General features: G+C 40.6%; 1 protein-coding gene across 19 annotated transcripts in view; it reads left to right on the plus strand.

Annotated features, from left to right (window-relative positions):
* Positions 1-26,721, plus strand: part of LARP4B (La ribonucleoprotein 4B) — a 108,766-nt gene that overhangs the window by 63,989 nt on the left and 18,056 nt on the right. For 14 of the 19 annotated variants that reach the window (XM_036342638.1, XM_036342688.1, XM_036342707.1 and 11 more), the window contains 10 exons: positions 667-817; positions 1,069-1,209; positions 12,117-12,195; positions 13,600-13,736; positions 15,922-16,025; positions 17,811-17,921; positions 19,141-19,194; positions 19,278-19,487; positions 22,517-22,623; positions 23,143-23,394. In XM_036342638.1, the coding sequence (XP_036198531.1) occupies positions 667-817; positions 1,069-1,209; positions 12,117-12,195; positions 13,600-13,736; positions 15,922-16,025; positions 17,811-17,921; positions 19,141-19,194; positions 19,278-19,487; positions 22,517-22,623; positions 23,143-23,394 (1,346 nt within the window). Of the gene's footprint in view, positions 1-666; positions 818-1,068; positions 1,210-12,116; positions 12,196-13,599; positions 13,737-15,921; positions 16,026-17,810; positions 17,922-19,140; positions 19,195-19,277; positions 19,488-22,516; positions 22,633-23,142; positions 23,395-26,721 lie in introns of all 19 variants that reach the window. The other 5 variants (XM_036342734.1, XM_036342631.1, XM_036342600.1 and 2 more) reach the window with 2 other exon arrangements.

Raw genomic sequence — 26,721 nt, forward strand, 5'->3', positions numbered from 1 at the left:
TAACTTTTCTTTAGACTCGTGGAGCCGCTCAGGTGAGCAGAAGAAAAGTTGGGGTGGTTGTTAGTTTAATAAGGTTCACCGGAAAAGACCTCCCCAGTCCCTAAAGAAGGTGAAGGTGGTAGCATGTGAGTACTTGGGATAGTGTGAGTACCTGGGACAAATGGAGCAGAAGCGTCTGGTCTGCCTGGACAGCAAGAGGCCAGTGATCCTGAAGTGAGCATGGACCCAGAAGTGCCCCATCAAGCACCCCTCTGACAGAGCTGTTAGAGACCTTTTTTTCTGGAAGAACTTTCATTTTCTACATCCTTTGCTTATATGAGTGTTTGAGGTTTATTTTCAAATTTTATCTATCTATGTTCTATTCAGATTTGCAATTCTGCAAATTTTGTTGGGTAGTCTAGAGCATTGATGATAATTGGATTCATAGTTATTTATCAGTTACTGTCTCTAGAGAGCCTTGTATTCAGTAGGAATTTAGATTCTAATGAGAAATTGAGTTCTGAATGCACCCACTTTTGTTACTGTTGCCCTTGATTTCACCCCTAAAGTATGTGTACATAGGCTCAGCCCTTTTTAGCATAAATTTTCTGCATTTTAATTCTGATTAAGTATAATTGCATTTGATTAGAATTTGGATACAAATGCATATATCAAAATTTTTCGTAGGTACCAACAGCCAAGGTTTCGGAGCTAAACCCCAATGCAAAAGTATGGGGGACACCTGTGTTACATTTGGAGGCAGGTAGTGCATCAGACAGTGGTGTGAGTGCAGCCTGGGAGGACACCTCCTGCCAGCGTCCCAACTACAGCCAGGAGGGTGAGTGGTGAGCTCAATGCCATGAGGAGCATCTAAGCCCTCCAGGCGTGGTCTTTGTTTCCTTTTAAATTGTTTTTAAGAAATTGTTAATTAAAATTTGTGTCCTGGTTTGTGATACTACTTAAGAGCCATACCATCTTTCACCATCAACTTAAAAGAATCGAACTAACTATATACATAAGCTTTTGTTTTGTTTTAAGAGAAAGTTACTCTTCTAACCCTATCTTTTGGGATAAAATTCCTAAATACAGAATTGGATGCCAATGGTGATGGTGACAAAAGTCATGAAAATGCAGCACTGTCAGAGTTACAGGAGTTGGACCAAACAGCCATGAATACTTTGGCTCTGGATCACTCTGAATATGAGTCTCTGCCTGAAAACAGCGAAACAGGTAAAGCTGCTTTATGAATTCATTTTCATATAGAGTACAGGCTTTTTATGTTGCTTTTTGAAATTTAGCTTTTTAAATCTTTCCCTGCACAGTGTGCCTGATAGTGCTTCTTTTGAATCTATTTTAAACTCACTCCTGTATGGACAGAGATGAGGCTTTCTGGTCTCGGAAGGCATCATGGAAAGAGTGTGAGACCTGAGCACTTCCTGCAAAGTAAGTCCCATTGGACTGAGAGAAGCAGAAGATCTACCATGTGGCAGAGTGTGAGAGCACAGATAGGGAACATTAGTGTGAAATTGAGAGTCAAGCCCAAAGGAAGTTGGGTCTTTTTAAAGAGGTATTTAAAGCTATTTTCTTTTTTATTTTTTAAATATATATTTTATTGATTTTTTACAGAGCGGAAGGGAGAGGGATAGAGAGTTAGAAACATCGATGAGAGAGAAACATCGATCAGCTGCCTCCTGCACACTCCCCACTGGGGATGTGCCCGCAACCAAGGTACATGCCCTTGACCGGAATCGAACCTGGGACCCTTGAGTCCACAGTCCAACGCTCTATCCTCTGAGCCAAACCAGTTAGGGCTAAAGCTATTTTCAAAAGAAGAAAAGAACAAGGAAAAGAGAGCAGTTCTTCTTGGGGTGCCTGGATATGGGTAGATATAGAAGTGCCTACATTATGGGACATCAAAACTCACCTCCAAGTTTGTTTCTGACATAGTCTATAACCCCCAGAGACCTAAGAGGTAGGCTGTACTTTCATTGACAGTTAGTTGAAAGGGGCACCTCAAGAAGAAGGAATGACTATCCTAAGTTAGCTAGCAGAGCTGATGCAGGTGAAGTGTGCTCAGTCTCTCTGTCTAGAGATACACTTGAGTTACATGAGTGAGAAAGCACACCCTCCCTTTCTGTGTTATGTTCTCACTACCAAATGTTGTTACATACAAGAGGTACACACGCACCACCATGTACGGTAAGTGTTTGGCATCATATATTTGGTTATTTTTGCCCTTAAAGCAGTGGTTCTCAACCTTCTGGCCCTTTAAATACGGTTCCTCATGTTGTGACCCAACCATAAAATTATTTTCGTTGCTACTTCATAACTGTAATGTTGCTACTGTTATGAATTGTAATGTAAATATCTGATATGCAGGATGGTCTTAGGCGACCCCTGTGAAAGGGTCTTTCGACTGTCAAAGGGGTCGTGACCCACAGGTTGAGAACCGCTGCCTTAAAGGGCCACACCTTTGAAGACCTTGTCTGCGCTGTTGCTAATTTGGCTAGCACTTGTTGAATGTTTCCACTGACCTCTGTAATCTCCCATGACCCGCCTTTCGCCTTCATTTCATTACTTCCTTCATAGTTGCTCACTTAGCAAATGCTTCAAACTTGTTTAAATATAATTTACCTATTATGTGCCTATTCCTGAGCAGATAGATACATGTGGCTGAACAAAACTACATAGAAGTATAGTTTTGCTTTAAGTTCTTGATCACAAACTTCCAGTGGACCCTTAGCATGGCCCACAGTGGCCCAGGGAAGTCATTCTTCTGGACTGCTGTTTCACAACTTCTGTTCTGTCTTCAGACCCAGCACTCTCCTCTTCTTCATTATTTTTGGATGTAGAGCCTCTTGAAGCATAATTGATATACAGTAAACATCACCTATTTTAAGTATATCCCAGCTTTTCTATAAGTTTTATTTTTCCTAGTTTATAGCACAGTATTCATTGCATTATAAAATTGATTTTCTGACTTCATTCCTCATTGATACCTCTCCCAAATGTGATACGATGGTATACCTATAAAACCATCACCACAATCAAGATCACTACTTCTTTTAGTTGGCTTATAAATTTTGAGGTTCATTCATGTTGTAACATTCACAGGTTGTTCCTTTTTGTTGCTGAGTAGTATTCCAGTATGTTTTTCCATTCATCTATTGATGAATACTTGGTTTGTTTCCAAATAAAACTGCCGTGCACATTTATAAGCAAGACTTTGTATGGACACCTATCTGTTTCTCTTGGATAAATTCATAGATACGGAATAGACAATCATCTTGTAGGCATATGCTAATCTGCTTAAGAAATGGTGAAGTTGTGTCACATAGTGGCTCCCTTTGTGTCCCCATCAGCAGTGGATCAGAGACCTAGCTGCCCCATACCCACACCAACACCGATAATGGTCAGTCGTTTTAATTTTAGCCATTCTAAAAGGTACGTAATGGAGTCTTACTGTGTTTTTAATTTGTATTTCCCTAATGACCAGTGGTGTCAAGCATCTTTTCATATACATGTATTTTTTAGTGAAGGGGGTCTGTTCAAGTCTTTTGCCCATTCTTAGTGGCTGCTTTAGTAATATGTTTTGAGAGTTCCTTATATGTTTTGGACACAAGTCCTTATCAGATACGTGATTTGCAAATATATTCTCTCAATCTGTGTCTTTCTGTTCTCTTGATGGTTTCAATAGAAATATACAGTTTTTTTATATAGTCCAATGTATAATTGGACTATCATTTTTAAAAAATATAGTCCAGTGTATAATTTGTTTTTTCTTTTATGGATCTTGCTTTTGGTGTTGCACCTAAGAAATCTTATTTGTATGGTTTTAATTTTTGCATTTTTTAGGCCTGTTACAATTTCAAGTTAATTTTTGAATATGTTGTGAAGTGTGGAGCAAAGTTCTTTTTTCCCCCACATGTAGAAATTTGCTGGAAAGACTCTCCTTTCTCCATTGCACTGCCTTTGTGCCATTGTCAGAATCATCTGTTTACACATTTGTGGGTTTATCTCTGTCTCTCGATTTTATTAAAGTAGAAAATACTAAAAGTGTACAACTTTATAAGGTTTGATATCAGTCTAGAGCTGTGGAAACCATTGCCATATTTTCTTTTTATTGAATTTATTGGGGTGACATGGGTTTGCAAAACCATGGAGGTTTAAAGTGTACAACTCAGTAAAACATCACCTGCACATCACCCCAAGCAAAGTCTCTCTCAGTCCTCATTTTCCCCTTTCTTTGCTATCATCATACTGTTTTCTGTTCCTGGGCGTTATGCATATAAGTTTTTTGGTTAATTTCTTCACCTTCTTTCATCTAGTTCCCCAACCTCCCTTTCCTCTGACAGCTGTCATTCTGTTCCATGTATCCATGCCTCTGTTTCTATTTTGTTCATCAGTTTATTTCATTAGATTCCACATGTAAGTGAGATCATATGTTATTTGTTTTTCTCTGACTGGCTTATTTCACTTAGCATAATAATCTCCAGGTCCATCCATGCTGTTGCAAAAGGTAAGATTTCCTTTTTTTTTTTTTTTTACTACCAAGTAGTAGTCCATTGTGTAAATGTACCATAGCTTTTTTTATTCACTGATGGGCACTTGGGCTGTTTCCAGATCTTGGCTATTGTAAATAATGCTGCTATGAATATAGTAATGCATCTATTTTTTCAAAGTAGTGTTTCAGGTTTTTAGGATATATTCCCAAAAGTAGGATCGCTGGGTCAAAAGGCAGTTTCCATTTTGAATTTTTTGAGGAAAGTCCATACTTTTCCACAGTGGCTGCACCAGTCTACATTCCCACCAAATGTGCAGAAGGTTCCCTTTTCTCACCAGCACTTGTTGTTTGTTGATTTATTGATGATAGCCATTCTGACAGGTGTGAGGTGATATCTCATTGTGCTTTTAATTTGTATCTCTCTGCTGATTAGTGATGTTGAGCATTTTTTCATATGTCTGTTGGCCATCTGTATGTACTCTTTGGAGAAGTATCTATTCAGGTTCTTTGCCCATTTTTTAATTGGGTTGTTTGTCTTTCTTGTGTTGAGTTGTATAAGTTCCTTATATATATTTTGGAAAGTAACCCCTTACCACATGTCTCATTATCAAATACTAGAGGCCCAGTGCACGGAATTGTGCACTGGTGGGGTCCCTTGGCCTGGCCTGTGCCCTCTCACAATCTGGGACCCCTCGGGGGATATCGGAGAGCTGGTTTTGGCCCGATCTCCGCAGGCCAGGCTGAGGGACCCCACCGGTGCACAGATCTGTGCATGGGGCCTCTAGTATGCATATAAGATCTTTAATCTCTTCCCGGCCTCCCCCCTCCCTGCTTCCCTCTGAGATTCATCAGTCTGTTCCATGTTTCCATGCCTATGTGTTCAGCACCTGCCCCTTGGTGGTCAGTGCGCGCCATAGTTACCGGTCCAACGGTCGCTTAGGCTTTTATATGTATAGATGTTCTCCCATTCAGTGGGGATCTGTTAGTCTGTTTTGACAGCATTGCCACACTATTTTGATTACTGTAAGTTATTCTTAAAAACAGGTAATGTTAGCCTTCTCATTTTGTTCTTTTTCAGTTATTTTGGATTTTCTAATTTCCATTTTCATTCAAATTAGAATAAGATGGTTATTAGCTATAAAATGCTGAGGTTTTTTAATTGAAATTGCATTGAATCTATAGATCAATTGGAGAAAATTGATATCTTAAGCCAGTATTCATGAACAAGATATGTGTTTCCACGTGTTTAGGTCTTTGATTTTTCTTGGCTTTTGTGGGGGTTTTGTGTGTTTGTGTGTGTTTTTCAGTGTACTGATATTTCACATCTTTTGTTCAACTTATCCTTAAGTTTTTTGTATTTTTTGGTGCTATTCTATTGTAAGTGATTTTTTAAAAACTTTAATTTGTTTATACAAATTAAGCAGCTGTTAAGCAATTGTTTATCAGTAGATAGAAATATAATTAATTTTTATAAATTGACATTATACCCTGTAAACTTGCTATTAAGATCAGTTACTAGTTTTAGGAACTTTTCTGTAGATTCCATTGGATTTTCTACATAGATGTGAATTTATCTGTGAATAAATTCAGTTTTATTTCCTAGCCAGTCTGGTACCCTTTATTTCTTTATCTTGCCTGATTGTACTAGATAGAGCTTCCATTGCAAAGGTGAACATATGTGGCGAGTGCAGACATCTGATTGAACTTAGAGAGGAAAACAGTCTTTGTATTGAGTATAATGTTAGTTATTTTTACCTATATGACCTTTATTGGGTTATGTTTTCCTGGGAGTTTTTATGAGGAATGGTTCTTGAACTATGTCTTGCTTTTCCTCCATCTGTGGCAATGGTCATATATTTTTTTTCTATTTTAGTGTTTTAAAGGTGAATTGTATTATTGATTTTTCAAACATTTAACCACACGTACATTCCTGGGATAAGCCTCACCTAGGTCATGATGTAATATACTTGATATATTGTTGGATTAGATTAGTCAAAATTTTGCTGAGAATTTGTACATCTGTGTCCATGAGTAATATTGGTCTGTATTTTTCTTTTTGATGTATTCCTTCCTGTTCAATTTTTGGATGAGTTTATTATTTCTTCCTTAAATTAAGAAATGAAGCCATCCAGGCCTACACTTTTGTTGTGGGAAAGTTTTTACCTGCATGTTTTTATCTTTTATTTTTTAATACATAGGGCTTCTCAGGTTATCTATTTCTTCTTGAGGGAGCTTTTGTTACTTACGGCTTCCAAAGATTTGGACCAGTTCATTAATTGTCAAAGTTATTGGATAGAGTTACTTATATTATTCTATTTATATCCTTTTAATCTATAGGATCTGTCACATCACTCATTTCTGTTGGTAATTTGGCTTCCTCCCATCCCCCAATCAAATTTGGTAGAGGTTTGTCCATTTTATTGATCTCAAAAAAATAGTATTTGGTTTCATTGATTTTCCTTAATATATTTTTTTCTTTTTTCATTGCTTTAAATCTAATCTTCTTAATATACTTTCTTCTGGTTACTTGGCCTTAATTTGTTCTTTTTCTAGTGTCTTTTAAGACAGAAGCTGAACTCATTGATATGGGGCCATTTCTTCTTTTTTTAATGTAGTCATTTACTTCTATAAATTTCCTCCTAAGTACTGCTTTAGCACAATCTCACAAATTGTGGTGCCTTTCTTTTAAATTTCAGTTTCCAATTTTTTCTAATTTCCTTCCTACCTTTTTTTTTTTTTTTTTTTTTTTAAATCCAAACGTAATTTAGAAGTATTTAACTTAGTTTCTAAATATTTGGGGATTTTCCAGGGAACTTTCTTTTATTGACTTCTAATTTAATCTCTGTGGTCAAAGGACATACTTTGTATGACATGAATCTCTTTGGCCCAAAATATGGGTAGTCTTAGTAAATGTTCCCTTTGCACGAAAGAAGAATGTGTATTTCGCTATTGGTATGGGGGTGTTCTATAAATATCAGTCAGGTCTTATTCAAGTGTACTATATTTCTGGTTTCTGCCTACTTGTTCTGTCAGTTATTAAGAGAGTTATTCTATCAGTATTGGATTTGTCTGTTTTTCCTTTTAGCTCTACCAGTTTTTGCTTCATGTATTTTGTAGCTCTGTATTAGGATTGCTATGACCTCTTGATGAATTGACTCCTTTGTCATTGTGAAACGACTTTCTTTATCCCTGGTAATTAATTGTCTTTGCTCTGAATTTACTCTAATAATATAGTCCTTCAGCTTTATTTTGATTGGTACTAGTATGGTATATCTTTTTCCATCCTTTTACTTTTAACCTATTTGGGTATTTATATTTACTAAAGTACATTTCTTATAGATAACATAACAGTTGAGTTTTGTTTGTTTTTACAAAAAGTCAAGTCTTAATGATTTCTGCTTTAAATTCAAATGTTTAGAACATTAACATTTTCTGTGGTAATTGTTATGGTTAGCTTTGAGTCTCTCACCTTGCCATTTGTTTAAGAATAGTTTTAGACTTACAGAAAAATTGAGAAGATTGAGTATGGAGAGCTCTCAGTTCCTTCTATTTTTTTAAATCCTCACCTGAGTACATGTGTTTATTGATTTTTTTTTCTTCTGAGAGAGAGAGACAGACAGACAGACAGATAGACAGACATGGATTGGTTGCCTCTCTGGGAATCGAACTTGCAACCCAGGTATATGCCCTGATTGGGAATCAAACCCTGGAGACCTTTTGGTTTATGGACAACACTCCAGCCAACTAAGCCACACCTGCAGGACAGTACCTTCTATTCTTAACAATCTTACATTATTAGTATGATATATCTGCCACAAATTCTAATCCAGTATTGGTACGTTTTACCTATTCCAGGATACCAAATTACATTTAGTTGTCATGTCTTCTTAGGCTCCTCTAGGCTGTAACAATTTCTTTTTTTTTTCTTTTTTTAGTAAATCTTTATTGTTCAGATTATTACACTTGTTCCTCTTTTTTTCCCCCCATAGCTCTCCTCCACCCAGTTCCCACCCCACCCTCTGCCCTTACCCCCCCCCCCACTGTCCTCATCCCTAGGTGCACAATTTTTGTCAAGACTCTTCCCGCATCTTCCACACCCCTTTCCCCACCAAGAATAGTGAGTCCATTCCCTTTCTATGTCCCTGATTCTATTATAATCACCAGTTCATTCTGTTCATCAGGTTATTTATTCACTTGATTCTTAGATTCACTTGTTGATAGATGGATATTTGTTGTTCATAATTAGTATCTTTACCTTTTTCTTCTTCTTCCTCTTCTTAAAGGATACCTTTCAGCATTTCATATAATACTGGTTTGGTGGTGATGAACTCCTTTAGCTTTTCCTTATCTGTGAAGCTCTTTATCTGACCTTCAATTCTGAATGATAGCTTTGCTGGATAAAGTAATCTTGGTTGTAGGTTCTTGGCATTCATCACTTTGAATATTTCTTGCCACTCCCTTCTGGCCTGCAAAGTTTCTGTTGAGAAATCAGCTGACAGTCGTATGGGTATTCCCTTGTAGGTAACTGAGTTTCTTTCTCTTGCTGCTTTTAAGATTCTCTCTTTGTCTTTTGCTCTTGGCATTTTAATTATGATGTGTCTTGGTGTGGTCCTCTTTGGATTCCTTTTGTTTGGGATTCTCTGTGCTTCCTGGACTTGTAAGTCTATTTCTTTCACCAGGTGGGGGAAGTTTTCTGTCATTATTTCTTCAAATAGGTTTTCAATATCTTGCTCTCTCTCATCTTCTGGCACCCCTATAATTCTGATGTTGGTACGCTTGAAGCTGTCCCAGAGGCTCCTTACACTATCTTCGTATTTTCGGGTTCTTTTTTCATTTTGCTTTTCCGGTTGGGTGTTTTTTGCTTCTTCGCATTTCAAATCTTTGCCTTGATTCTTGCACTCCTCTGGTCTGCTGTTGGGAGTCTGTATAATATTCGTTATTTCAGTCCATGTATGCTTAATTTCTAGTTGGTTCTTTATCACAACATCGAGGGTCTCATTAGATTTCTTGAGGATCTCAATAGCTTTATCGGCGGCTTCTAGACAGTTCTTGAGAGACCTTAAAAGTGTGGTTCTGAACTCAGTATCCTCCATTGACAGTTTTGTCCTGTTTCTTTGTCTCCGCATTTTTTATGCTTTCTTGGTGCACCCCCTAGTGGTCCTTGTGCGCAGTCTTATTGTAGTTAAGCCTTGATTGTTGTAGTTAATACTAGGGGGATTTGACCTCCAGGCCAAGTGGCTATGAGAATCAGCTGTGTCTGCAGTGGGAAAACTTCTGTCCTCTAGGGAGGTGCTAATCTAGCCTTTGCCTGAGGCTATCTGGCAAATGGCTCTGCACAGGGCTTGTGCGGGGCGGGTCGCACAGGATCAACAGAGCGGGTGGAGGGAGCAGTTATGGCTGCTCTCAATCCCGTCCCCAGAGGCTCTGCCTCTCAGAGTCCCAGCAACCGCTGCAAACCTCGGAGAGAAAGCTGCCCTCGAGTTCCAACCGATGCCAGACAGTCCCGCTTCTCCGGCTTGAGTCCTGGTCCCTAGAGACTCGCCCAGAACTGGAGCTCAGAATATGAGACTCCCTCCCGATTGAAAACGACAACCGCGCCCTCAGCTACCAGCCTGCTCCGCGCGTACCTCCGCACCTTTGTATTTTCCGCACTGTGCCTCCTCTGAGTCTCTTTCCTTCTAGTTGAAGAATTTCCCCTCAGCCAGTCTTCCTGTGGTTCTGGGCGATGTCCGTTCTGTCTTTTAGTTGTATTTGTGAAGTGGTTGTTCCAGGCAGCTAACTCTGGTGTTTACCTATGCCGCCATCTTGGTTGATCTCCTGTAACAATTTCTTAGACTTTTCTTGCCTTTGATGACCTTGATAGTCTTAAGGAGAACTGATAAATTATTTTGTGTGTGTGTGTGTTTTTTTTTAAATATATATACCTTTTTTTTTTTTTATTGATTTCAGAGAGGAAGGGAGAGGGAGAGAAAGATCAATGATGAGAGTCACTGATTAGCCCTAGCTGGTTTGGCTCAGTGGATAGAGTGTCGGCCTGTGGACTGAAGGGTCCCGGGTTTGATTCTGGTCAAGGGCACATGCCTGGGTTGTGGGCTCGATCCCCACTAGGGGGCGTGCAGGAGGCAGCTGATCAATGATACTCTCTCATCATTGATGTTTCTCTCTCTCTCTCTCTCTCTCTCTCTCCCCCCCCCCCTTCCTCTCTGAAATCAATAAAATATATACATTAAAAAAAAAAAAAGAATCACTGATTAGGTGCCTCCTGCACATCCCCTACTGGGGATCGAGCCCACAACCCAGGCGTTTGCCCTTTACTGGCATTGAACCTGGGACCCTTCAGTCTGCAGTCTGACGCTTTATTCACTGATCCATACCAGCTAGAGCTGAATTATTTTGTATGATGCTCTTCTATTCCTGGTGGAATTTGTTTGATTTTTTTTTCATGATCATACCAGAGTTATGGGTTTGGGAGATAAAAAGACCACAGAGATTAAGTGCCATTTTTATCCCATCATGTTCAGAATACTTAGTATCAGCATGATTTATCATTGTGATATTGACCATGACCACCTGCCTGAAGTAGGCTTATTAGTTTTCTCAATCTTAAAGTTTTCTTTTAAGGATCTGTTTATTTAGTGTTTTCAGTAGCATCCCTGTGACTCTACAATTTCTCACTTGTGACTTCGATTATCTCAAACTTTAAAAGTGCATTTATAAGGCTCTCGTGTAGGAATCGTGTGGTCTTTACAGCCTGTATGTTTATTATCCTCATCCTTGATTTTTTGGCCTGTATTTATCTTTTCCGTATCTTGATTCTTTCCTTTATATTTTATTATTGCTTTATTATCTGTGTGCTTCTAGGCTGTCTGACAATTTGTTTTTAGAATTGAGACAAAGCATAAACTTGTACATATCATCATAATAAGAGGCTAATATGCAAATAGTCGTTATGCCGTAACACCATGATGCATTAACACATTAAGCGCACTGTCAGTCACCCGTGACTGACACTATACTTTCCATCCGGAAGACAAAACAGGCTGGGTGCTTACCGTGTTAAGGACTGATCAGCAGGGACCTGAGGCTGCGTGGTGCCAGGCCAGGGCCAGGGGACCTGAGGCTGCGCCCCCTGCTCCAGCACCGGGGGACCTTAGGCTGCGCCCCCCGAGGTTGGCGCCGGGACATGAGGCTGCACTCAGCGGAGCTTGATGTGGGTGGGCCCAGCCAGGTCTTGGTGTCGCCCAGTGGGGGTGGGGCTGGCCAGACACTTCTATTATAGAAAAAGGGCAAATAGCAGTATTAAAATATTTCCTCTAATTAATTCCCTTTTAATGTGCACGAATTTCATGCACCGGGCCACTAGTTATGTGATAAAAACCATCTGCTAAACTTTGGTAATAAATCTGATACTCAGATTATTTTTTGAAACTGTGTTTCTCTTTGGGGTGAGGGTTTGTGTTTTTTTTCTTTTTTGCTTCTGCTTTCCTTTTTTAATGGGTAGACCAGCATTTTTCTTATATTCTCTATACACTAGATGACTTAATATGTATATTGAAAACATTAGAATTGCTGTACTGTATCATCTGCTTGGTAAATTTTAAGCCATTTTTCCTGAGTTGATTATTTTGTATAGGAGGAAATGAGTCTCAATCAGAAAGCCAGGAAGACCCCCGAGAAGTACTTAAAAAAACATTGGAATTCTGCTTATCCAGGTAAGGACGGTAGTAGTGTTTCTAGTACCTAATACTTGTGGTATTGTGTACTGGCTATTATATACAGACTAGAGGCCCGGTGCACAAAATTCATGCATGGGTAGGGTCCCTAGAGGCTGCCGGCCAGGGCCCTCCTTCATTCTGTGCCACCCCCTGGTGGTCAGCACACGTCATAGCAAGCGATCGAACTCCCAGTCGGTCGAACTCCCGAGGGGACACTTTGCATACTTAGCTTTTACATATATAGATGTGACGCTTTACATAGAAGGAGTGTATATCTGTTACTATCTATGTCTGTATATGTCTGTTAACAGGAAATCTGGAATAGTGAATAAGTAACAACCTCCAACATGTTGAAGAACTCTAGGCCAGAGCCCTCCACAATTATCCACAAATTCATCTTGAATCGTTATCTGGGTTGCTTTTTGAAATTTTGATTCCTGGGCCCCCTCCATACCCAGACTCTGAGTTATGAGGCCTTAGGTTGTCTGTCTTACAAAGACATTTTTTAGCACACTAAAGTTTGAGAACACATTTCCTGTACTAGTTTTTAAAATATGCCAAACGTTGCAATAGGAGATTGTTTTACTCATGCAGCATTCATATTTTTAGGTGTGTCCTCCCCCGCCCCCCAAATATTTTTTCTATTGAAAAGTAGAGGCACTCTTTAATAATAAAATTTCTTCTGTTTCTGACAGAAAAAGAAAAGTAGAGTAGAACATTTAAAGTTCAAATGGAAGAATGGGACAAACAAGAAGATGTAATTGAGTTAAATGTAATCTTTTTGAGTGAGAAGATAACCCTTTGGCACATGTAAAATTTTATCAGTATTCGTGGTTTTTCAGTTTTTTCTCTGGGCCTGCCTTAATACTTGAGAATGTTCATCATAGGCCAAAATACCAGGAAGAAGCTCATAGTCACCCAGACTGGTTATCTGTGACTTAGCTTGTGATCCTTAAGTCATGTTATGATCAGGTGTTCTTTTTTTAATCCTGGTTGCTAAAAAGTGCTGGGAAGTGTTTCAGACTGAACAGCAAGCACCTTGGTCACCAACCTTTCCTGGTCTTTTCTTATTTTTCTTATTTTCTTGTTCTTTCAATTGTATTTCCTTTAAAAAATTGTGTTTGTGTTTTTAATAAGCTACTTAAATACTCTTTAGAACAGATAGCTATAAAATATATTTTGTAAAGATTTACTTGCTCATTAGTTTTGGTTGTATAAAATGCAGTATACTTTTACTTTTACTCTCTCTGCTCCCCAAATGTCTTTGAAAAAAATTGACCTATGGCAAATAACAGGTGGGTTTGGGTATAAACTAACTCTGAAGTGACGTCACACCACACGCATATCCTTGTAAGGCTCTTAAAGAAGTGTTAATTAAGAGAGATTGTCTTCTTTCTGCAGGGAGAACCTTGCTAGTGACATGTACCTTATATCGCAGATGGATAGTGATCAGTATGTGCCAATCACCACAGTGGCTAATCTGGACCACATCAAGAAGCTCAGCACTGACCTGGACTTGATTGTCGAAGTGCTGAGATGTAAGTGAATGACAGTCTAGGATGCATTTTACCTGGTATTGACATTTTTTTTTTATCAGTGTGACTGCTAGATCCAATGCTAAGGTCCTTCATGGCAATTGGAGTCTTCCCTGAAATATGGACCTTTCTGACCAGTCCCCGTTGTGGTGAAGTGCTCACAGCACTGGGCATTGATGGGCTTCATAATTGATCATAGATCTAGGGAGTGGAAAAGGCTTGTGGAGAAATGAAAAGAAGCTCTGAGTTTGGTGGAATTGTGTTTTTCCTTATAGGATTTTGTGAATGAGGTTGTTTTTTAGACATTTGGCAACATCAAAGGAAGGTGTAAATCAGAGGCCCACAGTGATTCAGGAAATGTGAATAAAAATAGTTACCTGCCATGTGCGTCTGAAGGGTCGTGGGTTTGATTCCTAGTCAAGATCACACCTCTGTTAGAGGTTCCATGGCACTGGCCCGTGCGGGAGGCAACCAATCGATGTGTGCGTCTTGTGTTGATGTTTCTTTCTCTCTCTTTTTTCCTCCCCCCCCCCCTCCCCACCCTGCTCCCTCCCTTTCATCCTCTCTAGAAATCAATGAAAAAAATAATCTTGGGTGAGGATAAAATAAAAATGTATAGTTTGCTGGTGCCCTGATTTGTTTTGCAGATTGAGTTTTCTGCAACCTAACCATTTTATTTATTTTTTTGAAACCACTTTATTGAGGTATAATTGACATATAGTGAACTGTGCATATTTTAAATGTGCAGTTGAATCAGTTTGGACATACATATGCATCAGTGACATCTTCACCGTGATCAAGATTACAAACATGTCCACCACTGCCCAAAGTTTCCTGGTGCCCTTTGTAATATTTCTATCTATCCCCTCCTACCCAGAATGGCTTCAGTGGGAATTAGTTTTATATTAAGTGTATGATATGTCTGATTTTTTTAAAATGGTATTATTTTTAATTATAAAAATTCAGTTTATAATATTGTTTACAAGTACTGGGTGAATAATTTCTATAATCTCCCTCCTCAGGACTGCTCTACTGAATAGCTCTGATGGGCGTCCACAAAGAACACAGTACGATGTGCTCCCCCACCCCACCCAAATATTTCTAAATGATGATGGGTCATCACTGTGCCCCGAATTAAAGCCCCATTTCTCTGAGTTACTGCCATGACTATCCATCTGACTCTTATGCAAAAGTGTTTACATATTCTCCCTGGTTTAGTTGTACTGTGGACAGCCAGTGAAGATTTTTTTTTTCTTGTGTCCATTTAGTAGTAGACAAAGAAGAACATCTTATCTTACAAACATAGTTGGATATTCTATTCACAAATGAAGGTTTTCTTCTATTTTCTGTTCCTAGGCAAATGTCATAAGGTCATTAAATTATTGAAACAAATAATGAAGAAACTGGCAAAAACATAATTCATGAAGTTTGAATTCTGAAAACTAGTGTTGTATTTTCCAGTATTGCTTTTGTTTTGGAATGTTCACTTAGAACTGGAACCTATTTTACATATTAGTTGAGATTGGTTCCACCTGACCCACTTGTAAAGGCCAGCAGCTTTCTTTTTTTCTTTTTTAAAATACAGTTTTGTGTTGATTTCAGAGAGGAAGGGAGAGGGAAAGAGAGAGAAACATTAATGATGAGAGAGAATCATGATTGGCTGCCTCCTGCACGCCCCACACTGGATCGAGCTTGCAACCCAGGCATGTGCCCTGACCGGGAATTGCAACATGATGTCATGGTTCATAGGTCAATGCTCAACCACTGAGCCAAGCCAGCCAGGCATCAGCAACTTTCTTAATCTTTACTTCTTATGAATTCAAAATGAAAAATCATAATAAGACAGAAAATTATTTTATTTGGGGGGACTTGTAGAAAGGAAAAGCCATTAACCCTGAATTGTAATTGTTAGTTATTTGAGCTGTTTAGAACCTTTGTTTCATAGTGTTAACATTGATTATAGCTCTTATAGGACTTTTAAATCATGTTCTATAGTTCTGAGAAATGTAATATGTAAGAGTAGTTTAAAACCTTTCACTAATTTACAGTGTATACAGGTTTTTTTTCAATGTGTTTAGTTCCATAGTGTAACATCCTATTGGCGTATCTATATTATATCATAATGGAATGTAAATGACTGGTGTGTTTTAATATTTTGTTTTACCATGCATTTTTCTTCTCTTTATAGCTTTACCTTTAGTCCAAGTGGATGAGAAGGGAGAAAAAGTAAGGCCAAATCAAAATCGTTGCATAGTAATATTACGTGAAATTTCTGAATCCACCCCTATAGAAGTAAGTAATTTCTCCTTACAAGGCTACTTTAAAGTTTTTTTTGTGTGGTTTTTTGTTTACTTCTGTGTTTTTTGAGGAGTGTATTTTAAAGAATTCTTATGTACAGTAACACTTTCACCAGGATTTACACACTGATGATTTCAATATGATTCATATGTGCGAGTGGTTCTCAAAGTGTTTGGTCTCAGGACTTCACTACAAACTTTACATTTTAAAAAATAATTGTGATTACAGTATTGAGAAATTAAAAGAAAAGGTTTAAATATTTATTTACTTTAAAGTAATAATAATAAACCCACAAGATAAAGAACTTCACTTTTCAAAACAAATATTTTCATGACAAGGATATACTGCAAAGAGTGCAGTGAGCAAGATTAACTTGTGCTTCATTCCAGCTGTTGGGCCCACATCAGTGCAGATGTTGTCTTAGTAAAAAGGCAAAGGCATCTTTTAATAAAGTAATGAATGTTTTTAATCCTCACCTGAGGGTATTATCCCATTGATTTTTAGAGAGAGTGGAAGAAGGGGGTAGGGTGGGGAGAGAGGGAAAAACATCAATATGAAAGAGACACATCAATTGGTTGCCTCCCGAATGCACCCTGATTAGGACCAGGGATCAAGCCTGCAACCAGCATACATGCCCTTGCCTGGAATCTAACCTGGGACCCTTCAGTCCTCAGGCAATGCTCTATCCAGTGAGCCAAACTGGCTAGGGCATAAAGGCATCTTTTTTATGTAAATGGAATAGAGATCATAATTTGAGAAGTTCTAACTTAGGCAATAATTTTAGAAAACCACAGCATTTGATTGAGTTGTGAAAAGTAATGTTAGAGAATTGCTATAATATATGTGACATATCCGAATGTGTCGGAGCTTTACACTAATCTGAGTTGCATGTGTGTAGTAAAACATACTGATGGTCGTGCCTTGAGAGAATGAAGAAAAGTGTTCCTATAGAGCATTAAGAATATTTTTTATTTGATTGGAGTTTTCTCATTATAGGTCACATCATTTTTTTTTCCCATACCTGATAAACTTTGAATGGATGCCAGGCATTTTGGGCTGTAATGTTTTATAGTCCTTCCTCTTGACTATTCTTGAGCTTTGTTTTGAGATTCAGTTGTCTGACTTGGAAGCAGTTTCATCCTTAGGGGCAGTGGTTAGGTGGGAGCAAAGCTGCCTTTCTTCTAGAGCTGATTTATCTATGCTGACTGAGGCAGCACCCTCTGCATGCCCTGAAGAGGGCCCTGGAGGGGCTGGACTGAGGCTAGGCTGTGCTCAGCTCAGTTCACCCTCCTAGCACTGCGGCCTGTTAACTCCAGGTGTGAGCTAGGTTCTCCCAAGCTCACCTGTGTTGCATGGCCTGAGGTCCATTGTCTGAAAACTGTTATTCCACGTATTTTGTCTTTTATTTTTGTTTCATGTGGGAGGCTAAATCTGGCTTATCTTGGCCAGAAGCAAAAGTCCAGCTAATTTTCAAATTTCTTAAATCCCCAGCCTACTGGTAAAATTAAATTATATTTTCACATTAATTTAGATTAATGGTATCTTGGGAGTAGAGAAAGCTGTCAATAAGTTGTGGACTTATGTTCCTATAGCAGTGGGACCTCAGTTCTGGAAGCCACACTGAACCTCCTGAGCTATTTTGAAGGAGCAATTTACTGGATATCAGTGTGTTAGACTCTGTCTAAGGATCTGTCTTGAGAGCATTGCATCATTTGTATTTCATGTGGACAAAAGGTGGCATGGTTGAAAATTAATTTCTAACCTTTCTATTTCCCATAGGAAGTAGAAGCACTATTTAAAGGAGATAATTTACCAAAATTTATAAACTGTGAGTTTGCCTATAATGATAATTGGTTTATTACATTTGAAACAGAAGCTGATGCCCAACAGGTAAGCTTCTCTCCCTCAAGAAGTACAAAGTTTGCCAATACTTAACAATTAGGTACATAGTGGGACTAAATTTGGGCAGTGATACTGCTATCACATTTCAGGGTTAAGTTTGAATATAAAGTTCAGAGGAAATCAAGTTGTAGCAACTTAAATAGGTGTGTGTTTGTAGATAGTTTTGTAGAAATATGAAAAGCAAGTGACATTATAATCTCAGGATATGTAAGACAAGCAGCCTAGAACATTAGTTCTGTTCTTGTATCTAGGCAGAGACAGATCTTACTAGTTGGCAAGTGTTTTCGGAAATTTGAACCTGACCTTATCTTTCACTTGGCATCACATGTGTTACAAGATACTTGAAAGAGCACCAAGGCTCTGGGAGGAGACACAGGAGTTAGGATGGTCTCCCTGCCCTGAAAGGAAGACTTTTCTCTGGGGAAACAGTAGCATGTATAAAGGAAGCTCTCAGTGTTAAATGACAGAAACAAGCATCTGAAAAGGTGGACTTATAATTGGATTCGGGGGGAGGTTACTAGGAGGAGCAGGTAGCAAGTGGGTCAGAGCCTTCAGTGTTATGGAGTAGGATTTGGAAAAGAATAAAGACTTTAAAAAAATATATTTTCTTTATTTCAGAGAGGAAGGAAGAGGGAGAGAGCGATAGAAACATCATGATGAGAGAGAATTATTGATCAGCTGCCTCTTGCACGCCCCCATACTGGGGATTAAGCCTGCAACCTGGGCATGTGCCCTGGCTGGGAATGGAACCATGACCTCCTGGTTCATAGGTCAGTGACCCTCAACCACTAAGCCATACCAGCCGGGCAAGAATAAGGATTTTTGAATATTGCAATCCTAGTTTTTTCCTTTTCCAAACTGTAATCCCAGTTTCAACTTGTAGTTATTATTAGGAATTTAGCACCCATTTGTTGTTTCCCCTGGGTTAGGATTCTAGCCTGTGGTCTCTGGGAGCCTTTCATGTTATCTATTAATACTTACAAAATGTATACAGATGTTGGTTGTGAGAATTTTGGGTAGAGATTCCATAGATCTTATCAGGTTGTTTTTTTAAAAGGAATCTGTGGCCCAAAAAAGGTTAAGAATCACAGTTCTAGGTCTTGTCCATTGTATTTTAACGATATAATTCCTTGTCTGAGGTATTAACTGTCAATTCATCTTACTTGTAAGATTAACACCATGGTATTTTGGATGACTTTATCCTTAGGCTTATAAATATCTGCGAGAAGAAGTCAAAACTTTTCAAGGAAAACCAATTAAGGTAAGCAAGACTACTGGTTATACTTTATTTGTAAATCCGTATTTTAAAGTATTCTAATAGACATTTATTATATTTTCACACAGGCACGGATAAAAGCAAAGGCAATAGCTATAAACACATTTTTGCCAAAGAATGGATTTAGGCCCCTGGACATGAGCCTTTATACGCAGCACCGTTACACAGCGTCCTTTTACTTACCTCCCATCTATAGCCCCCAGCAGCAATTCCCTCTCTATAGCCTGATTGCTCCCCAGACGTGGTCAGCAACACACAGCTATCTCGATCCACCCTTGGTGAGTCCTGTCTTTTCTTGTCTCTTATGTGATAGTTGTGTTGTGGACACTGCACTAGATGCTTTGAAGGATAGTGAACCAGATAACGTCTACAGCTTGCTATAGAAAAATACCTTCTGGTTCTGTGATGGGTTTTAAATTTAATTGGGAGATAAATAAGGAGCCATGTGTATTTAAAAACTTTCAAACATTGTACTCAGTCCTTTGCCCAGTTTGCTTGCCCTCCTGTCTAGCATTTCTTTTCCTAAATGTAAGGAAATGTATACCTAGTAAAACAAAGTATGATGCAAGCTCTGGGGTGGGTAGCAGGGGAGCTGTGAGCACGAGGTGGTCTGGGGGAATGTTTTTAAGGAGAACAGTGTTCTCATAGATTTCTAACAGTCAAAGATGCATAGAAGACAAGCCATCTTGTAAGTGTTACTTCTCACATCAGCCCTATAGTCACTTGGCATAATTAATTTTTACATATTTTGAGCTCTGTTAAAGCCTGTGGTTAGAATTCATAGATTTGTAATGGATCCAGTCCTTTTTCTTAAGCTGTTCTGGTGCAGATGTTAGAAAGATTGGGTAGGCTCTGGGCATGAGTTGGATGTAGTGGATGTGTAAGGGCTAATCTACAGCAGGAAAAGAAGTGGCCATTGCCCCCCTGCCTGGGAGGTGGAGTGGGTTGGTTGAAGGGAGGTTTGCATTGGGTTGCCAGCAGGTTTTGTTGGAACCATAGCGATGGAAGAGTAGAGTGTGTGGGAGGTTGTGGTCAGAAGCAAGAATTGAGTTTAAAATTTCAGGGATATGGCTGTGGACCACATCAAGGAAAATTGGGATGATCCATCAGCTGTGTGGGAAATGAAGGATGTGAGCCATGCCCAATCATATGGGATATTACCTAAGGCTTGTTACCACTGATTGATGGATGCAAGGAGGGTGGTAACTGAAAAGGGTGAGCCTGAGAGAAGGAGGGTAGACTCAGCTGGATGGTGGGTGCCTGTTACCTACTAGAATGTAAAGATGTGTGTCCATGAAGGAATAGTCTGGAAAAATCAAATGTGTAAAGCGGGTGATTATTGCAAAAATGGAACAGAGGCAGAATTCTGTGAAACTTATAAGTAGGGGTTTATCAGATATAATATCATTCTCTAAGTGGAACATATCAGAAGGGCTGGAAGGGGAAGGAAGCTGCATGAGAATGGCATGTGCAGAGGTTCCTGGGGTGGTTGTGGCGTGGTGAGTGTTTCTGAGCTGAGATGGGGACTGGGTAGATGAGCTTTGTAAGCTCTACGTGTACATGTTCTTAAATGTGTCTTGAGGTGTGTGGTCTGCATCTGTGGTGTGTGGGACATGAGCAAGACAGATGGGGAGAGAGACGAGTCGGGAGAGGTCCTTATGGGCGCTGAGCTCCTAGAACCACTCAGTGAAAGACGATGGCAGACAAGTGCTAACGTGCAAAATTGTGTCTGCCTCTGAATGAATCCTAATGTTAAGAAAATGTACTACTTTTTTTGAAGTATTTACTATATTCTGTACAAGTGTACTGCTAGCCATATAGTTAATATGTCATGGGAGACCTGTAAAAGGAAAGAAAGTCCGTAACCTCTTGTGTTGAATAATTTCTCCAAAAGACGCCACCGCCATGCTTATGCTGTTTAGTTCTTGAGTTAGGTTGTGTTTCTACTTTATATAGTAATATGTATCCCCATCCAGAGTGGGGTGCTTTGGGATCCTAGATCAGTTGTCTGGCCATTTGGGATGGCTCCTGGTCTGATATGTGAGGCTCTTTGCTTGCTCTAAAACACACTGCATTTTTGAGCAGAAGTGAAGAGATGATGCTTATTAGTTCTCAGAAAGTTATGTTAAATTACTGTGTTAGCAAGCAATTTATTTTTAAACTCTTGAGCAAAATTGTTTAAATACCAGAGTTCTACATGTAAAAGTTCATACGTGAAAGGATTCCTCTTGATGAGTCTTCCGATGAAAAACAATTGTCAGAATCTAGTTTTGGGGTGATTGACATATTTCTAAATAGTCTGATTCTTTCAAATTGTGGAATTTCTCGTTATTGGATTGGGGATTCTGTCAAAGTTTCAAGTCTGTCTCTCTCCACCAGCATTTTGAGGAATTCAATTAAAGTCATTGGGGTTAAGGAGAAATTTGCTGACTTCTTATCAGTCTGGAGATAGTGTTGCAGTTATTAGGTTGAGCACTTAGGGTTTCCAGACAAGCATGTGGGGTCTTGGCAGGTGCTTCCCTCTCTTGTCAATTTCCATGTGTGGGGATCCTCTTCTTGGAGGCTTGCTGGGAGGATCATTTGAAAAAGCCTTGGAAAAGGTCTTAGCCCCAGCCTGACTTTGGCCATTAGCAATAATCTTACAGAGTGCTTTTCCTAAAGGAATATCCTATATAATAAAAGCGTAATATGCAAATCAACTTAAGGGCAGCATGACCAGGTGGCGGGGGGGGGGGGGGTGGCGGCAGGGGGGCCAGCCGGCAGTCGGCACCAGGCCAGCCAAAGCGTGTGCCAGTGGGCAGAGGGAGGGGACAGTGATGGGGGGAGAAGGGGAGGGGGTGGTGACCAGCGGCAGCAGAGGGGTAATGGGGGTGGTGTGGGCTGCTCTCTGGCCAGTGCCCCCCTGATCACCTGCCCTGTCGCCTCCCGCAGAGGGAGGCCACCAGCAGTGGCAGTGGCGGGGCAATGTGGGGCAGGGCCCAGCGCTGTCCCCTGATCAGCCTGCCTAGTTGCCTCCCGCAGAGGAAGGCCAGACTGCAGCTTAGGCAGGGGAGCGGGCCTAAGCCATCAGTCGGACATTCCCTGAGGGCTCCCGGACTGTGAGAGGGCTCAGGCTAGGCTGAGGAACCCTGCCCGCCACCCCAAGTGCATGAATTTTCGTGCACCGGGCTTCTAGTATGAAGTATAAAATGGAACATAGACTCCTTGACACATCAAGGAATGACATGTGTTACCATCTTAGGCAGTGTTAACCAACTCGAAGTCTGGTTATGGTTTGTTGACTTATTTTTGTTTTTAATGAATCTAGGTAACTCCATTTCCAAGTACTGGATTTATAAATGGATTTACGTCTCCAACCTTCAAACCCGCAGCAACTCCTCTGGCTTCACTCAGACAATACCCTCCGAGAAGCAGGCAAGTTGCGTGAGTCACTAAAATGCTGTTTTTCTACCATTTGTAATAATAGGTCACTGCCACACTGTATATTTTAAAAGCAAAGCAAAACAAAATGTATTAAACCTTGGTCGTTCTAACCATGTGCATGACTCCTGTTTAACTAAGAGGCTGTTCCTGATGATTGCTAATGATATACTTGACCACTGTAGTAATGTTCATCCAAGATAAAACTACTTGAAACATTTGATTACTCAAAATGATGCTGTAGTGCCTACATACAGGGGGTTCTCTTTAGACAAAGTCTTCTGGGGTCAGCGTGCAACCATGTGAGCCTGCTTTTCATTTGAAAATTGATACTGTAGTTATAGGTTTGCACTGTCAGCACCATCAAACATACCATGCGTCAACTATTCTTACACTTTAATATTTTTTCTAAATAGAGAGCACATTTTACCTTAGACATTCCTGTGTGAGCATGCTCATTTCATCATGCTGTGATCACTCATAATTGAACCTTTATAAACATTTCATTCGCAGGAATCCTAGTAAATCCCATCTGCGCCACGCCATTCCTAGTGCAGAGAGAGGAGCTGGGCTGTTAGAAAGTCCATCAATATTTAACTTCACCGCGGATCGGTTAATTAACGGTGTGCGGAGCCCACAAGCAAGGCAGACAGGCCAACCTAGAACCCGCATACAGAACCCTCCAGCTTATGCCAAGAGAGATACAGGAACCGGGCGGGTGGAGCAGAGCAGTCTTGAATCCTCTCCTGGTTTAGGTCGAGGCAGGTGAGTTACTCAGAACTGTTGTTGGGTGGGTACTATATAATGATAAACTGTTAATATTTTTAAATTCCATTAATTGAGATGTTTTTTATAATCATTACTTTCAAATACATCACAGAAAATTAAATTGAAGGCTCTAACCATCAAAGGTTTCATATAGTTACTCAGAGGGGTTACTTTTTTAAAAAATATTTTTTTATTGATTTCATGGAGGACAGGAGAGATAGAAACATCAATGATGAGAGAATCATTAATTTGCTGCCTCCTGCAGGCCTCCCACTGGGGAATTAGTTTGTTCTCTCAGTGGTTTATTCGATACAGGATGTCAGGAAGGAAATTCCCTCTTACAGATAACTAGCTGAACTTGCCTAAGGTGTTTTGGTGTTTTTTTTTTAAACCGAAGGCTCCCAAGTTTGATTCTGGTCAAGGCCAAGGCTGTATCCACTGAGCCAAACCAGCTACGGCCAGAGGGGTTACTTTTAGAGCAGAGACCTAACTGGTCACATCTTTGTTGTAATGTAAACTATGGATGGAATGGAACCATGTTAGGTTACAGTCATTATTTGTGGAGATGTTCAAGCAGAGTAGATACCAGACTCCACAATATGTGAGCCTCTAGTCTCCTCCCATTCCTGCCTATTCAAAGAGCCCACATTTTCTGTTCTAGTCTTGCCCCTTTTCCAACCAACAGGATCACACAATAGACAGATAATGAGTTGTGTAGCCAGGCAGACAGGAGTTTAAATTCCACTAGTACTAAGTTTATTTGCCTGTTGGTCATATTTAGGGGTGATTTCCATCCCTGGGTGGTCAGTCAGGTAATGTTGGTCCCACAATGTCTGTGGTTATCTGGATCTTTACCGCATCCTAACAGTGGGCTGTGTCCACTCTCTTTTCTCCTTTCCTTTGATGCATGCAGCTTGTTGCTGCTTGCTGTCTTACCTTCTGCCACTTGCACTCTATTAGAGGGGTGAGATTAAAAAGATGGAAGTGAGTCCAGGGCGTGTGTTCAGTCACTACTCTCTTGCCCGAGACTGGCAGATTGAAGCTGGCTTTATCCAGTTTGTTCTCTCAGTGGTTTATTTGATACAGGATGTCAGGAAGGAAACCCCCTCCTACAGATAACTAGCTCTACTTGCCTAAGGTGGTTTTTTTAAAACTACTTTGAATACTTTAGATGAACATATTTCTAAGTGTTTCATACAACATGTACAGTAGTGTCTGACATGCAGAGACTCCAGTGACATTGGTTCCTCTTTCTTCTTGACTCAACAGGTGCTTCCAGTGCAGGTTCAGGGTGTGAGGGACCAGAGGCAGTCCATTGTATTTATGGTGGTTAATCCGTATGGCTAGGCCTTGGAGGGGTTATAGGATAAAAGTTAGAATGGCTGACGACAGCATGCTGCAGAACTGTCGTGGGACTGCATATCTTCAAGAAATTTGATATAAAGTTAGTTCAGCAGGTATTGGAGGGCTGAAAGGCAAAGAGGGACACTGAGGAAATACAGACTTCAGGAAGCAGCTGCTACCCATAGGGCAGGGGGACATTGGGAGTGTTTGGGCTTATCAGACTGAGAAGCTTGGAGCAGGACTTGTGGAGCTGAAGCCAGACCCTAATGAGGGGCCTGTCATGCTGCTAGAGGGACAATGCAAAAAAATGCCACCAGATAGACAGGTTTCCAGCTCCTCTCCTTTTCTGTCTACCTGTAATGCTTACTGTTAAGAAAAGCTCCTGGCAATGGAAAGACAGGGCCTGAGGAACACCTGCCCGGGGTCATACACAGGTTAAAGGGACCTGAAGCTGAGAAGATCTGGTTGACCAGTGCTTTCCAACTGTGGCCACACGGATACGTATAATCCTCCCACAGCACTCGACTTCCAAACTACAGCAGTGATGAGTCAATGCCTTTGCCCAACATTTAGAGACTCCCATACAAATCCTCTGTACCCCGAGGACTGCAACTACCACTAGCAGGACATCAGGAGAAAGGAGTTGAGCTGGGGTGCAGCAGTACACATGACACACAAGGAAAAGACAGTCAGGAAGCCTGGTTATACTGATAGGTGGCTCCTTCCTCTTCCTCAACATTTCCTTTGTCTCTAGACAAGCCTTCCGGCACTCAGTGCTTCAGCTGGAGGGTGATCCTGTAGTTCCTGAGCCATGGTGGCTGTGTCCCCCATTAGCGCTCTCCTTTTTCTGGTTTTTGTTTTGTTTCCCATTAACTTTATGTGTTGGGCTTAAGGAGCAGTGCAAGGCTTCCCAAGGACCACACATGGTTCTCCAACCCCCTTTGTAGCAACAGCCTGCAGAGCAGTCACCCCGTCAGGTGCAGTGGCAGGAGGAATCCTAGCTGAGCAGACGCTGACTGTTATGTCACTGGTGAGAGCATTCTGCTCTGTTGACCAACACAGCCAAACCACCAGAATTCAAAGTTGTGGGCACAGGAAATAGAAATTGTGCTGGTAGAATATTGGTTGTGCTCTCTGGTGGCTGGACCTATGTGCTGCCATGGCCTAAGCTTGGTCATATGCAAAGCATATGCTGCTCTCCTGAATTAGGGCCATCTTCTGAGGGTGCTGCTGGCCCCTAGACTTGCAGTTGAGTGTTCACTCAACCAGCCTGCTCCCCATATTGGGGCACGCACCACTTCTGTTGCTATGGGATGGGCCTCTGGGTCTGACTAGCACTGCATGGGCACTAAGGTGGCATCTCCTTAGGTCCACTGAGTGGTGCTAATGGGGTGATGGCAGGCAGAAATGCTGCCTCCTCCAGGATGGGGCAGGGCTGGCACCACTAAGGTGATGATAAACAGGCTAGCCTTGGCACCGGGATCCCAAGTGTGACTATTGTGCACCTGGGGTGACCAGGAAGAGCCTGGCTGGTCACCACCTTTTTTCTCCCAGCTGTCAGAGGTCTCTGCTAAAGTGGATAATTTCAACACAGATGCCTTCACAGTGTTCCTTCCATAAGACTGCCAAGGTCTTCTGTCACCAGACTTTGAGTCTTGGACTTTGTGGGTCTATCATACAGCCAGATCCTTAGCTCCTCTGTTCAAGAACCAATAAACATCTGTATTTTCATTTCTGTAACCAGACAGTGGATAACAAATATGTTGCTTGAAGTTTTGCCCTCCGTAGTTGATCCCCCTGTACCCTAGGTTTCGGAGGCACTCCTGAGGCGATCTGGCACTGTATGGCCATAAGTAATCCAGATGTGGAATGCCTCCCCCCTTGTCCCTTTGCTGAAGGACTCCCTACAAGGGAGTGATGCACAGAACTGAAGCCCTGGTTCTGATGTGCTACTTCTGCTGCTAGTGGGTGCTAGTGCTT

The sequence above is a fragment of the Myotis myotis genome, unplaced genomic scaffold (genome assembly GCF_014108235.1).
Source record: "Myotis myotis isolate mMyoMyo1 unplaced genomic scaffold, mMyoMyo1.p scaffold_m19_p_1, whole genome shotgun sequence".
Lineage (NCBI taxonomy): Eukaryota > Metazoa > Chordata > Mammalia > Chiroptera > Vespertilionidae > Myotis > Myotis myotis.